Source organism: Labeo rohita, chromosome 23, assembly GCF_022985175.1.
Source record: "Labeo rohita strain BAU-BD-2019 chromosome 23, IGBB_LRoh.1.0, whole genome shotgun sequence".
Taxonomy (NCBI): domain Eukaryota; kingdom Metazoa; phylum Chordata; class Actinopteri; order Cypriniformes; family Cyprinidae; genus Labeo; species Labeo rohita.
The window spans coordinates 31,769,111-31,783,395 of record NC_066891.1 but is presented as its reverse complement, the minus strand read 5'-3'; the positions used below and the strand labels follow the sequence as shown (position 1 = coordinate 31,783,395).

Here is a 14,285-nt window from a genome sequence, read left to right as displayed (position 1 = left end):
CGAAAACGTCAAGGTCGAGGAAACTAATGACGACTACAAAACTACAACTCCCATGATCACTCGTGATGGTATAGTAGTTCCGGTGCCGTTGCATTTCTGCGCCCATCGGCTGACGGGACAGAAGGTGGGAGGGTTACGTTTTTAAATTATACTTTTTATGATGAATCAAACTCACATTACAATTTAATGCTGTGATTACAAAAAAGAGGAACAATTAACTACATCCATTAGTTCATTAATTCAGCCATGTGGAATTACCCTGCTCATATAATAAGTTTTAAGTTTAAAATGAGGAAGTTTCTTATTGTTTTACTTCTTAAGCATTCAGGAGATTTTATGTCATGATTGTCGCTGTTTTGTGTTTTCACACATCACGCTATTTCTCTAGATTGTGTAATTTGCATTAAGAGCTGCCACTCTGCTCCTCTGTTTTTATTTGGACATAAAGCTCAGGCTTATGCTTAACATATCTGTCCCAAAATGATTACATGCTGTATCTGATTCATCTGGAGCAAATATGTTCTCGGCAGTTGAACTGTAACACAGCCTATAGATATGTACGTTCCTAACAGATGAAAATCCGTTCAAAAGTCTGTTTTGTGTTGTAATATCTTAGTGTGGGTGAATGCTGTGGCGATGCCCTTGGAGGTGACATGGCCCTTCCCACAATGCCCCCGCCTGGGCTGGAGAATATCCAGCCGAGTGGTCATGGGAATGGTGGGCTCATACAGTTACCTTTGGACCAGTGAGTGTAATGCTTCTCCACATCAAACTTTTAATGATGTGTCCTATGAACTATGAAAGATGTAACCTTCACCTAATTTATCTGAATCTGTAGATTATTTTAACTCTTTGGTGGTGCACAACCAGGATGTTTTGTTGGACTTGGTTGATGAGCGTCCTCAGGACACACCCCTTATCACAGTATGCAATCATCAGTCCTGTATGGATGATCCACATATCTGGGGTAGGTGGAGCTTAAGATACCTGGTTTTGAATAACAAAATCATAGCTTTAACAAAAAAAATACACACTCAATATAACTGATTTCACAAATTGTAGAGTAGATTTTCCAGTAGAAAATGTAAATGCATTAATAGTGTTTATGCACATTTTGATATCAGGAGTCCTGAAGCTCCGGCATCTGTGGAACTTTAACAGGATGAGATGGTGAGAGAATTAAAACAGAATTTAGAGACTTGTGTAAAAGTCTTTGTCACTTTATATGATATCGTTTGTTGTCTGTGTGTGCTCAGGACACCTGCTGCCTCTGACATCTGTTTCACAAAAGAATTCCACTCCAGCTTCTTCAGCAGAGGGAAATGTGTGCCTGTTGTTAGAGGTGAGCTCTAATGCCACATTTTTTTATTTCCTCAGTCTGTATTATTTTCCACACTTTTTGAATTATTAGACTGAATCAAACTTCATGAGGTAGTCTTTTTTGAACATAAAGTGTAAAGCATAAGTGAACTGTCATATAAAATAATTTGCCTACTATTGGAGAAAAGTACCTGTGTTTAAAAGGTATGCGGAATAGTTTGGTCACTGATGGTTTGGAATATGATTGAGCGCACAGCTATAAAAGAAAAGAAGAGGAATTTATCTTGCTTTAACTGACAGTCCCTGTCAGTCCCGAATCTAATCTATATAATAACTAATAATTCTTTTTTTTTTTTTTTTTTTTTAAAGAGACATTGTATTGAATACATTGAACTGTCTTCTGTTTTTAGGAGATGGAGTATATCAGAAAGGAATGGATTTCCTCTTGGAAAGACTGAATCAAGGGGATTGGATACACATATTTCCAGAGGGTACAGACAGCAGATGACACTCATGTTTACCCTTAACATTTGTTTGCTATACAAACAAAGTTAAAGAAACTATGGTACATTTCCCCTCCCAGGTAAAGTTAACATGACTGGAGAGTTCATGAGAATAAAATGGGGTAAGATTTATGCTACAATAATAGGATATAATTTGTTTTACGTGATTTTTTTGGTAGTAAAGTAAGTAAATCCTTTTATTCCTTGACAGGAATTGGGCGTTTGATTGCGGAGTGCTCTCTCCACCCAATCATTTTACCTCTGTGGCATGTAGGTAAGTTATGCACATACACAATCAAATGACATAAGCTGCTGCTGTAGCACATAACCTTATGAATTCATATTTGAGCACTTATGTACCATATTTTTCAGGTATGAATGATGTTTTACCAAATCAAAGTCCATACATCCCTCGAACAGGACAGGTTAATACATATCTTGCTTGTGTAATGTGTCATACCTGATATTTTTAAATGTCATACAGGACAGTTTTCACTTGTGTTGTGTGTGTGTGTGTGTGTTTTTTTTTTTTTTTTTTTCTTTTGTACAGCGAATAACTGTTGTAGTTGGAAAGCCATTCACAGTTAAACATCTGGTAAATGCACTAAGAGCTGAAAACACATGTCCGGTAGGTGGTCATGTTGGTACAAGATGTGATGTTCAGAGTGTTTAAAAAGATGATAATAATAATAGTTTTACAGTTGAGTACAACACTATTTTCTGTACAGATGGAAATGCGGAAAACACTGACAGACTTTATCCAAGGGGAGTTTCGCAGTTTGAAAGCCCAGGCGGAGGTACTTCATCACAGGATACGGAACCGTACGTGACCCACGAATGGACTTATTACAGGAGAAAGGGCTATACAGTACATTACTCATTAGCTAACCCGGGCCTTACAAGTCAGCATAGACACTGAGGAAGAACAATCATACAGATTTTTACTACACCCAAAGAAGTTTACAGCATCTTTTTAAGTACTGTTATCCATGGGTGTCAGTTTATTAATGAGTGGAAGTCAGATATGGGCTGAAGGAAAACAGAGATCTTTTGTTGTTGTAAACGAGTTTCACCTACAGACAAAGTAAATATATTTTGATCAATGTGCAGGACCTCAGGAGATATGTTGTGTGCAAGTAAGTGACTGGAAATGCCTTGTAGACTGTGAAGCATGTTGCATGTTTTTTTGTAATTCCAATGAATACTTGACCCATCAAAATTAACTTTAGCATTTAGAATGATGAAAGTAGCTCTTTTACATGCTAGCATGTCAGTGAGTCATTCATTTTTGTATTAAATTTCCTAAACATCTTGTTAACAACTTGTTAAATTTGTATACACAGTTGTCCTAGAACAGTGATTATTAAGTCAAATTCTTGATCTAATGTGGGACTTCTGAAACAATTACAGATTGAGACGTTTTAAATGACAGATAATAGCTGTTCAGTTTTTATATTTGATGCAGTATTTGACTGTAAATACACTGTAAATACAGAAGCTGTACTTAATTATTTAAGGATGGACCTACAGGCATTTGTGCCTGTCCCATATATTATAACTTATTCTCGTTTGCCATGTCAACTGATGAAACAGTACTATGATCTTTAAACAAAATCATAATGGAATGAAAGTTGAACATGTTTTGTGAAATACATTTTAGAGGTAGGGAGACATTTGATCTGTTGTTCAAAATAAAAATCTTAAAAAAAAAAAAAATCTTAAATTGTCATTTTTATAAAACATAATTGATATTATGCATTATAAGGTATTTTCCATACAACAACTTCCAAATTTAACAGTGAAAAGCGATGAAAATGTGATTGGACATGCTAAAGATACATGGCTAAAATATCTCTCTCTCTCTTTCTCGTTCTCTCTCTCTTTCTCTCTCTCTTTCTTTCTCTCTCTCTTTCTCTCTCTCTTTCTTTCTCTCTCTCTCTCTCTCTCTCTCTCTCTCTCTCTCTCTCTCTCTCTCTCTCTCTCTCTCTCTCTCTCTCACCATTGCTGCTTATTGGTCAGTGGCAAAATGGGAGGTTTGATTCATTTTACCTTGAATGGCTAAACTGTGTATTCTATAAGCCACAAACAAAAAAACATGACAACAAACAATTAATTGAACTTCCAGTTACTGTATCAATGTAGTGTTCATTGCAAATATTTACATTTATTGTTTTGAAAATGTCTCATGTATTCAGGTCAGTGTTCAGGCCAGTGTTATCTTGTCACACTGCATTATTTTTATGAAGCTTTTGCTTACACTGCATGACATTAAAGGCCAAAAGTGTATAGTTTCTAAATCTGCTAAATCATCCACCAATCAACTGTTAAAAATGTGCAAGTGTGCAGAACATGGAACTCCAGCTCAGGAACATGGAATTGATTTTCAATACAACATACAGACAGTAACAAATTACTGCAGCAAGAAACAAAATAAAACGCAAGACTAAAACAAGAAAAGAATTACAGGTGATTTGGTATTGCTCAAGCTCTTTCATAAAAAAGAGGTCTAGGATTTTAATATTTGGATCTGAGACTGGAATGTGGCAAGCAACAGACAAAGATCTGTTGCAAAAACCGATCTATAACTGATCTAATAGGCATAGCATACATCCTTCTAGCACAATGCTCACTGTCATAATATACAATGTTACTCCTAATAAAACTTGAAGTATCTTGCTAAAGATTTTTAGTATAGGACAAATCCAAAAATAAAAAGCCAAACAACAGTTTCAACAGATTCACCACATAAAGAGCAACTGGATGAAATAACATTTACCTTTTTTTTTAATATTGAAACTAGAGTAACAATATCTTGTCAGAACAATGAGTAGAGACTACTAAACAATCAAACAAATTAAGTGGAGTCAGTAATAAAGAATAAGCACAAGCAACAACAGTGTGGAAAATTCTTTTGGAGACATGGGAAACTGAAAATAATCAATCTATACAGAATTAAATAATAATAAAATAATATCTTCTATTAAATAAACTCTAGAAAAATATTCCTATAAATATTACAATTATTTTAAGTAAGCAAATAATTGGAAATACAGTTCTACAAAGACACTAGGTTGTATTCTTTCGTCAGGTAAGAGCCTATCAGGAAACACCATAGAAAGAGAGATCATTTCTGACAAAATCTACTCCTCTGAAATCCAACTGAGGTTAGAATCAATGCGACCAAATGACCTTGAATATTTACCAACTTCATATTTAAAGAGTTTCCAATACCTAGCCTACCAAAGTACATTCCTTTTTATGACAAATCCAAGTGAAAAGATATTTAGGTGAAATTGAACTGCATCATGCCTTTGGTTAGAAATATTTGGTGCTAGAAAAGAGAAGTCTAATATTTATATAAATTGCCTTTGGCCAAATTTGACACGTTTTTGTTGTTAATGTTTTTTAAGTGTTGTAATTAGGTAGTTGAAATCGATGTCTAAATTAGATTTTGAAGTAAGGAATTTTTAAGTCAAACCAAAATTCTTTAACAAGGTGGCATTTGAAAAAACAGATGATCTGAACTGACTCACTACTGAAATTACTAAAAAAATAGAGTTCAATACGTCATTGATTCATCACGCTGAAGATGGCCGGTCGTGATGTCACAGCTCAGCCCGCTGAAGATGGCCGGTTATGACGTCACGGCATCATCTGCGCTGAAGATGGCTGCTGTGAGGACGCTCTCCCGTAACGCCGGGATGATTTTGCTTTTTTTCCTCTGTGTGTTCGCAGCAGCGAAGAGCGATGAGCAAGTCCCTCTGGTCGCATGGGCGAGTGATGGGTAAAGACTGATAGTGTAGTAGTTCAGTCATGCAGATTCGATGGCGATCGCTAGCTTTGGCAGTTTGCTAGCAGAATGACACAGTCGCTGTCCAGTCCTGAAAACCCTTGTTACACTTTAATATGAGCTTTAAACATTTAAATTCTCTGATAAACCCCACATATTTAGTAATATCACTCTATATGAATCTACAAGCTTCACTGTGTTTAATTACATTGGACTGCAGATAGGAGAGTTGAGCGGTGATGGCTGTCTTAAAAGCTAGTGAACTGTCAAAACAGCATTTTGGCCGTCATTGATGTCTAGATAGGCAGTTCACTAGAATTTGCGTTAATCCGGAATTTGTGTTTGTCAAAGTTATATTCATGATGATCATTGTGTGGGTTTGTCTTTTTATCATGATTTGTGTTATTCTAGACCTGTTCTCTTATAATGTTTTGTGTGTGTAGGTTTGCCTTGTCTCCTGTGAAAGCTCCCTCAGCGGGTCACACTGTGTCTGTGGATGAGCTGGAATCATACCTGAACACAGCACTGAGCACTACACCTCACAATCTACTGCTCTTCCTGCAGGATAAAGTATATAGAAGATTCATAACACTTTACACAAACAAATGTTGTTTGCTTTAGTGTGTCAATAGGACATTAATTCCTGATTAGTGCAAACACATCATTACTGTTTTGTCTTTTCCTTAGTATTGGATGACTAAAGGAATTTGGCTAGTATTTACACCCCAGTGCGCCATGATAGTTCAGAACATATTATATATATTGTACATTTCCTGACTGAATACATATCGGCAATGTGTCAGTGTGCCGCGTATTGATAAAAGACAAGAATAAGTGAATTTTAATGAAGACAGCAATCTGAAGTGTTATAAGGCTAGTTCAGGTAATGCTAATCTTATTGGTTGATTTCTCTGTGTTTCATTCAGTTGAGTGTTGATGACATCACAATGTATGGAGGAGTCTTTGGAAACAAACAGGATAATGTCTTCCAAAATCTTGAGGTATGTTCATGTTTTTGTTTTGTTTTTCTGTCACTGCCTATGATATTGATAACTTCTTATGTTTTTGATGTATGAAGCTCATTTCCCTCATGTCTGTGGCATGTTCACAGGCGGCTCTGGCGTCCTCCTCCTCTTTATGGTTGCCGTCGGTATCATCGTCCGCCACTGCTTTAGTTTCTACACTGCTTCAGAATCAGATTGATGCGGCTCCTCTCTACATGAACCCAGACACCCTTGCTCAACTCCGCCTCAATGCATCTGTTGCTGCCTTGCTGGTCTTCCGCCTCCCTTACAGCGGCGGGTAATCAAATATCTTTGACGCTGGCTGGAGTTTAGAATGAAAAAAAATACTGTACATTGACAGCAATTTTTTTTTAAATAGTATGTGATCTTATACATTATGCAGAAGGACATGTTTCAAGCAGTACTATGCTACGTTGTCACATGACCTAATTAATGCATTTCACAAAGTGCCTTCCAGTTATCATCTCTAAAAGATATGGCTATTTTACGTATCTTTTTACAGAAAGTTTGTTTGTCAGTGTCTTTTGCCAGTGCAGGGTAGATTCACTAAAGCGGTTCATGCTGTAAATGCTGAATACTGAAATGTATGAAGATGTATTTCTTATCTGTTACTGCCTTCTGCAACCAGTGATGGAAATAAGCACAGTTAGAATAGCAAACTATGTGGGACATTTATGAGATCTAACTATATTTTAAGGCAACAGGATATGCACATAGTTTGTAATAGAAAGGATTTATTACAGCACTGATTTAAGGTAAAATGCATTACATAATAATTAATACTAAATAATAATAAAACCATGAATTGTACCTAGTGTGTATGTTACCTTTATATTTGGAACCTTCTTGAAAACCTGAAAAGGAACTCGTGATAATATGAGGAATGTAACCTGTCTTTTTCTTGCAGGGCTGATATGATGTCTACTAAAGAAGTGCTCAGCGGAAACGGTATGTGTTCTATTGGAACAGCACTAAGTATCAAAAGCCTTATTATTTTCGTAAAACAAGCTGAGATGCCAATACAATAAGTGTTTGCCCCACAAATTAATGACATTATGTTGTTTGTTGTAGATGAGGTGATTGGTCAGGTGCTGAGCATCATGAAAGCTCAGTCTGTGCCGTATACTGCTGTGTTTACTGCACTTTGGCCCTCAAGGGTAAGACTTCTCTACAACTATCATGTATGCATGTACACACCTTCAGATAGGATGGGTAGTGTGACCAAAATCTTATTTTGGAATATGAGTCATTTTATGTTACTGTAATGGTATACATGACAGACAAACCAAAACTTAAAGCTTAACACATAACACCATAAGTAGCACTTGAAAACAAAAAAACTAAAACCAGTAAAGCTAATCATTTAAAAGCAATAGTTTCCACTGTATATAATTTGGTTGTCTGGTTGCATGGTTGCAACAATATCTTGTTGGATGAGTCACATATTGAATTCAAAAGAGATTAATTCTCACAGGTGCATAATGTGTACTGAGGCTCTGTATCTGGCAGGCATGATGTGCTTTTCTAAAGGGCTGCAGAGTTTGAATGCATACAATACCTGTGACTGCATAACTGTTGAAACTATTAATACATTAATTAGACAGGTTGTCTAGTTACTTTGCATTTTCAATAGGTGGTTATGTCAAATCAGTGTAGAACTTTATAGTGAGCACAGGAACTTTAAGATGGCTTGTGTTTGCCTCAGGTGATAGAGGAGGCGTCTCCAGCTGTGCACTCTGTCTGGTCACGATCCCTACTGCAATCCCGTCGTGAGGAACCTGTTACGAAGCCGCCTTTGGAGTTTAAGGAGAAGGGCTCTACCTGCATTCTCTTGTGGGCGGAGAAGCTGGTGGTCAGCCAGTATCGCTCAGGAAAGTGGGAGAGGCATGACCTTGCCCCGAAAACCTTTGGTGAAGGTGCTTCACCCAACCTGTCAGGCTCATCCTGCAATGAGACTCACTCCCGGTAAATAGTGCTAAACTGCTTGTGAGGTTTACATTAAAGAGACTATTTTCTACAGTATTTTATTTTTCCACTTTTATCCAGTTCTAATGTTAGTTTAGTTAGTAGGATATTCATTATAATTTAGTCATGACAATTTTCAGCCCCTTTTTGACAGTTAGGTGTAATTTGGTCAACTACTATATAAAGGCTACTACTACCTTTATTATGATTGGCTAACCTCTTCACATTTGAAAATGGTAACAGTGCCACATCATGCTAAATAGCCATTGATATGTAAGCATGCTCTGTCATCTTGATCATTATGCTTCAAATCATACAAGCAAATATACAGTGATAAAGGGAAACTAAGCTGTGCATTGGAAGAAATAAACATAAACAAAATTTTCCAAAGAGGGGCAGCAAGGGAAAGATTTTTCTCAGTATTATTGCTGTTTAATTATTATTGATGATGTCATAGACGGCATCGGATCTAATAGGCTGCATTCACACTAATGCAGAAATCTGTTTGAACAGATCAGACATTTTGTCCTGTCCTTAAGACCAAACTGACTGTTTACATTCATTTTGTATCAGATGCAAGTGCAGATTTGGAGATGCAAGTGCATTAAACTGCTTGCACAAGGTCACGCACAGCTGCTCACTGCGTGCACCCTGTCTCTAGTGCACACAAGTGCACTCATGTCTATTCGAAAACAAATAATAAATGTTAGACTTATTTTTAAACTTTTATTGAATCATTTTCATTTGTAATTTTAATCCAGAATCATTATATAAAATAAATGCATGCTATTTTTTCGATTTGCAATGATCTTAGTGACACACTTCCTTTTTCAAATAGTATGGCTCGCTAGTCTAGTTCAAGCAGCTGTGCAAGTAGTCCATTCCTTCTTCTTGTCAAAATGGCTTCCTCTGCACTTCCACTTTGCTTTCATTCACTCATTTAGTAGACTATATTAGTGGAGTAGCAGGGAATAGTAAATGAGAGTATAGGTGTTAATTTTGGATATAGCTGCCTCTTTCTATTTCTCACATACTCTGTACACTTACAGTATGACAACAGCACAAATTGAACTTGCACTTTGATTTTAGTGTAGGCGACATGGCATGACAATGGTTTAGTTGACAAATGAAGTGTTATGCAATTTACATATAAATGTAGGAAGTTCATTAACCGCAAATTTCTCTTAAAATACAGACTGGAGATAAATTATGAAGACGTCCTGAATTACCGTTCTTTTAAGCTTGTGTAAGTGTCCCATTTTCTCATTCAGACACACATAAACACACAGTCTCTGTCTCTGACTACTGGGCTTGAACTGTGTTCTGTATTCTCCTCAGTTTTGTAATGAACCGGCGTCACTATAAGGTTTCTGCCCGCCATTGGTTCACCATGGATCTGGTTCAGCTGGAGTATGATGGGAAAAATGCCAAATTCAATGGTAGCCGTTACGTCTATGCCCCGTCTGAGTACTCGTACCGCTGTGAGTCTGTGAGCAGTTCCCGCTACCCACAGCTGTCACCCCACTCAGACAAGGACAATGCCAACGACTGGCAGATCTCTTTTGATGACTTCCAGGTAGGCTCTAAAACAGTGAAACCAAAGACAACTAGACTTTATGGTTCCCATGGCTTAAAGTCTATAGTGAACATTTTCTATAGTAAATCCAGTATATTACAGTGCAGTATCCAGTAAAAGTAATAAGTCATGGGAGTCTGGAGTGTGCTTTGCACACTAGGCATGCAACAGCCAACATTTCAAACAAAAGATACCTTACTAGTGTGCAGTAGTATACTAAAGCATGCTATATACAGTAGTAGAATAAATATCTAATACTTTAAACTATACATTCAGTGGTATAAAATTTAAACTACTACTACTGGCCATGTTGCCGACAACTTTTTATTTGGGTAGTACAGCTAACATGGCTGGTAAAGATTATAGCAAAGAGTTTTCTATGCATATGCTTGTAGTTGTCAATGATATAGTTGTTTTAGTTAGGCTACTTACTTACATACCTAATATTTATCAGCATCATTACTTAAATGATTAAATTTGAAAAATGTTGAACTCTTGTCAGTTTTTAAGGATGTGCTTTGCTGAGAGCAGGAGTATGACACCTGTACCATGGTACAGGACTTTTCTCTCTCTCTTTCTCTTCTTTCTGTCTCTCTTTTTGTTTTTTTTTTTGTTTTTTTACCTGATATGGGGGCAACACTGTCTAGAGTGCTAGAGAAGATACTGCCCATGTTGCTAGTCACTACATCAAGTTCAGCTGCATGTACAGGTACACTGAGCAGTGAAGACAGATCAGAAAGGTTATTTGTGAATTCATCTTTAGAATAATAGTTCTACCCGGCTGATAGTCATGTATTAAACATTAATAATCTCAGCCATTATCCATTACCCACTGCAGCAATATATGTGAGCACAATGTTACAATGTTTTCAGCATCACAAAAATCACAAGTGTTTGTGTCTAAATCTCAAAAAAGCAGACCTTAGTTGCAATAAGCAAGAGAAAATCTTTCCTAATACCTGGTGAAACACCTGACCAAAAGTTTTGGATCAAGTTTTTCATCCCTAAAAACAGTATAAGTGTTTCCTTAGAGCTCTTGTATAGCAGACACTGGATAGATCAGGGTTAATTTCATGTGTTTGTGCCAAATTGATACAGTATGTAGTGATATGTATAATTAAAAGCTACATTTCCCAGGCTGAGTTAGGACAATGGGATCTCACCAGTCTGCTAATTTCCTCCCCAAGATATATTCCCTGTAGTCCAATGACTTATATCCCTGTTAAGTTCATGAGTATATTGTAAAAGCAAGTAAGTGCTGATTTAGTAGATGACATTTTGTTTAGCTGTTTCTCTAAAGGGGACAGACCCAATGTACCCAGATGTCTTGAGCTTCTTAGGCACAAAAATATGTATTTGGTGATACATAAGAAAATGTTTCTTAAAAACATTTTAATTAGTTGCAGTTTGTTCGAAGGGCATCACATTCCATCCTCCATTCATCCCTCGAGGGCTTTGTTCTTCCTTACTTAACTTGAAGGTTGTCAGGAGTAGACTTTTAACTTAGTTGGACTAGCACAAGACATGTACTATGTGCGATGCCTGTGGCCAATTTCTTTTCAAGTGTGTGACCTGTTTTTGAACAGCATGCAGTCCACAATCAAGTTGTTTTAAAAGGTTTTCATAAGTTTAACCACTTCTGAAATGACTAATATTACACTAGCATGCATATTACCCAGTAAAATAATATTACCCAATCATGTAATAGCCCAAATTTCACAACCCAATTAAATCCTGATTGTAAAAATCAAGTTCCATCCTCCACTGATTACCATCAAATATCATATTTTGCTGAACAAATGAAAGTGAGGTGAAACCCTAGAATGGAATTGAAGCAGGAATCTCTCTGTCTTTCTCTCTCTCTCATGTGACAGATCCAGGGCTTCAATGTGGCTGGAAAGGATTTCTCTTATGCCAGTGACTGTGCTAGTTTCTTCACTCCTGGTATCTGGATGGGGCTTGTTACATCTCTTCTCATGGTGCTGGTTCTCACTTACGGCCTGCATATGATCATGCAGCTCCGCACCATGGACCGCTTTGACGACCCCAAGGGCCCTGCCATCTCTGTTCCCCAGACTGAGTAAAAGACACAGAGCCAGTTTCCTTTCTCATCCTCACAGCAGTAGTGTTTACTTTGGTTATAGATTTCACAAATGTGATTAATTTCTTGTCATTGGGGTGCTGCTGGATTATTTTTGTGTGTGTGTGCTTGTGTGTGCGTGTGCGTGTGAATGTGAACATTATTCCATTAATAGGCATGTTTATGGATGAATCTCAGGAATACATGTCCAAATCATATTAGAACAAAAAAACGGAATATATATATTGCATAAAGAAGGATCATTTTTAGGACTGATAAGATTTTTTTGCATTGTGACATTATTGTTACAAGCAGCGCTCCTGTAAATTTAAATTATGCTTTACTTTTGGGTTTTTGTTCATTTTTTAAAATTATTGGCAGTGGTGATACTCATTAGGTTTGTAAAAGCATTTTAATTCAAGTGCATGCATTAAAAGGCAGATACTATCATGATGTATAAATGCTTTACTATTTTAACATTTCACCTTACAGTGCAAAACTTTTAATGGTACTAAAATAGACTTCTTTTTATGCAAAATATAATTTCCTGAGCATGTGTTTGACAAGTTTTGTGAGATTCATTCTCGAGTCTTCTTTGGACTAATGATTGTTTGTTTGTTTGTTTTCCCTCAGAATAACCTTGTTGTATTTGCAAATTGAGACACCATTTAATGTGAACTGTACACTTTACATTATAAATTGGTGGTATAAGATAAATGCCTATTAACAGACAGCTTAATGTTTTGTGTGCTATAACTGTAAATATGAAAATAACTTTTTGCTGTGTAAGTTATTAGATAATAAAAATTATTTATTGGTGGTGTGCATGTATGTTTGCATCCAGTATTTGTTTTTGAGTTCCTCTGCGGTTTCCCACATTGTTTTGTGTGTGTCTGGTGTGTGTCCATAGATGTTTCAGTGCTGACTTGAGTATGGACATTTAGGCTTTGTTTTAAAGGAAAACATGTTGTGCACTGTATTTAAATATTAGGGAAAAAAAAGAGTACCAGAAACATTCCCATATATTGTTTTTCTTTGTGTACTATTATTGTAGTGAATCATTTGCACAGATAGCTCTCATAAAAAATGTTTTATGTTGATGGCACATGTTTAGTTTATACTTAAAAGCTTAATAAATAAAAGGCTACCTGTTGTCATGTTTTGCAGGTGTATGCTCTTGAATGTGTAAATTGTGCCCGTGTTTAATAAACTTAATTGAGACATAACTTTTGAAATGTCATTCATTTTAATTATGTAGTTTTAGCTGGCAGTTTGTGGTTATGAATGTTTATAAATGGTTATGATCCAGGTTTGAAAAGGGTCATTTGATTATATTTTAATCTCAGAGCTAATTGAATTTTATGTTGTTATGTTGGTATTGTCTATTCATAAAGCATCGAGATGATTTTCTTTTGAGAGAACTATGCATGTATATTTAATTACATTGTCACTGTAGTCCAGTTCATCCACTATGGTGAGGAACTCATGAAGTTCCTGATGTCAATCTCGCCCTTATGGAAGGAAATGTACAGGATGAGCTATGTGATCTTTGACCAAGCCTGCATACCAATGTGCATACTATCCATCCTAAATTCCATGTGATAGTAGGCATTTTCAATACTATTTAGGACAGATAGGGTGGATAGTATGCACATTGGAATGCAGGGTAAGCCCTGGAAGATGGGAAGGGGAACTTGCAATTAAGAGAAAACATTTGTGACAATGAGCTAGAGCGGCCACAAGATGGGGCCCTTTGATCACCAATGGATTATTAGTTGTCTTAATTTGTTGGGCTGTTAAATGAATTGTTTTAGAAAATGAGTTGTGGTGCACAAGTTAACATTTTGACCAAACATTTAAATACTCATTTTAACCCTATACTTTCCCTATTCAATCCGTACACTCCCTCACGTCAGCAGGGGGATTAATATACAATTTCCCATAGCCATAATTCATCTCTGCACGCTGATAATAATCAGCCAGTTTATAGTTCAACAATTTCTGTGCAACAGGGGGTTAGACAAAT

General features: G+C 36.5%; 2 protein-coding genes across 2 annotated transcripts; both read left to right on the top strand.

Annotated features, from left to right (window-relative positions):
- The first annotated feature begins 25 nt into the window (after positions 1 to 25).
- Positions 26 to 3,520, top strand: tafazzin (tafazzin, phospholipid-lysophospholipid transacylase). The gene is made up of 11 exons (XM_051095735.1): positions 26 to 124; positions 617 to 745; positions 839 to 967; positions 1,125 to 1,170; positions 1,257 to 1,342; positions 1,731 to 1,811; positions 1,904 to 1,945; positions 2,035 to 2,097; positions 2,196 to 2,248; positions 2,374 to 2,451; positions 2,552 to 3,520. The coding sequence occupies exons 2-11, from the start codon at positions 637 to 639 to the stop codon at positions 2,651 to 2,653; spliced, it is 789 nt and encodes a 262-aa protein (XP_050951692.1). The 5' UTR covers positions 26 to 124; positions 617 to 636; the 3' UTR covers positions 2,654 to 3,520.
- A 1,924-nt stretch (positions 3,521 to 5,444) lies between these two features.
- atp6ap1a (ATPase H+ transporting accessory protein 1a) lies at positions 5,445 to 13,485 on the top strand. Its single transcript, XM_051097166.1, has 10 exons — positions 5,445 to 5,607; positions 6,057 to 6,183; positions 6,540 to 6,614; positions 6,725 to 6,915; positions 7,546 to 7,586; positions 7,710 to 7,795; positions 8,344 to 8,603; positions 9,799 to 9,849; positions 9,942 to 10,179; positions 12,054 to 13,485. The coding sequence occupies exons 1-10, from the start codon at positions 5,450 to 5,452 to the stop codon at positions 12,261 to 12,263; spliced, it is 1,437 nt and encodes a 478-aa protein (XP_050953123.1). The 5' UTR covers positions 5,445 to 5,449; the 3' UTR covers positions 12,264 to 13,485.
- Positions 13,486 to 14,285: the final 800 nt, after the last annotated feature.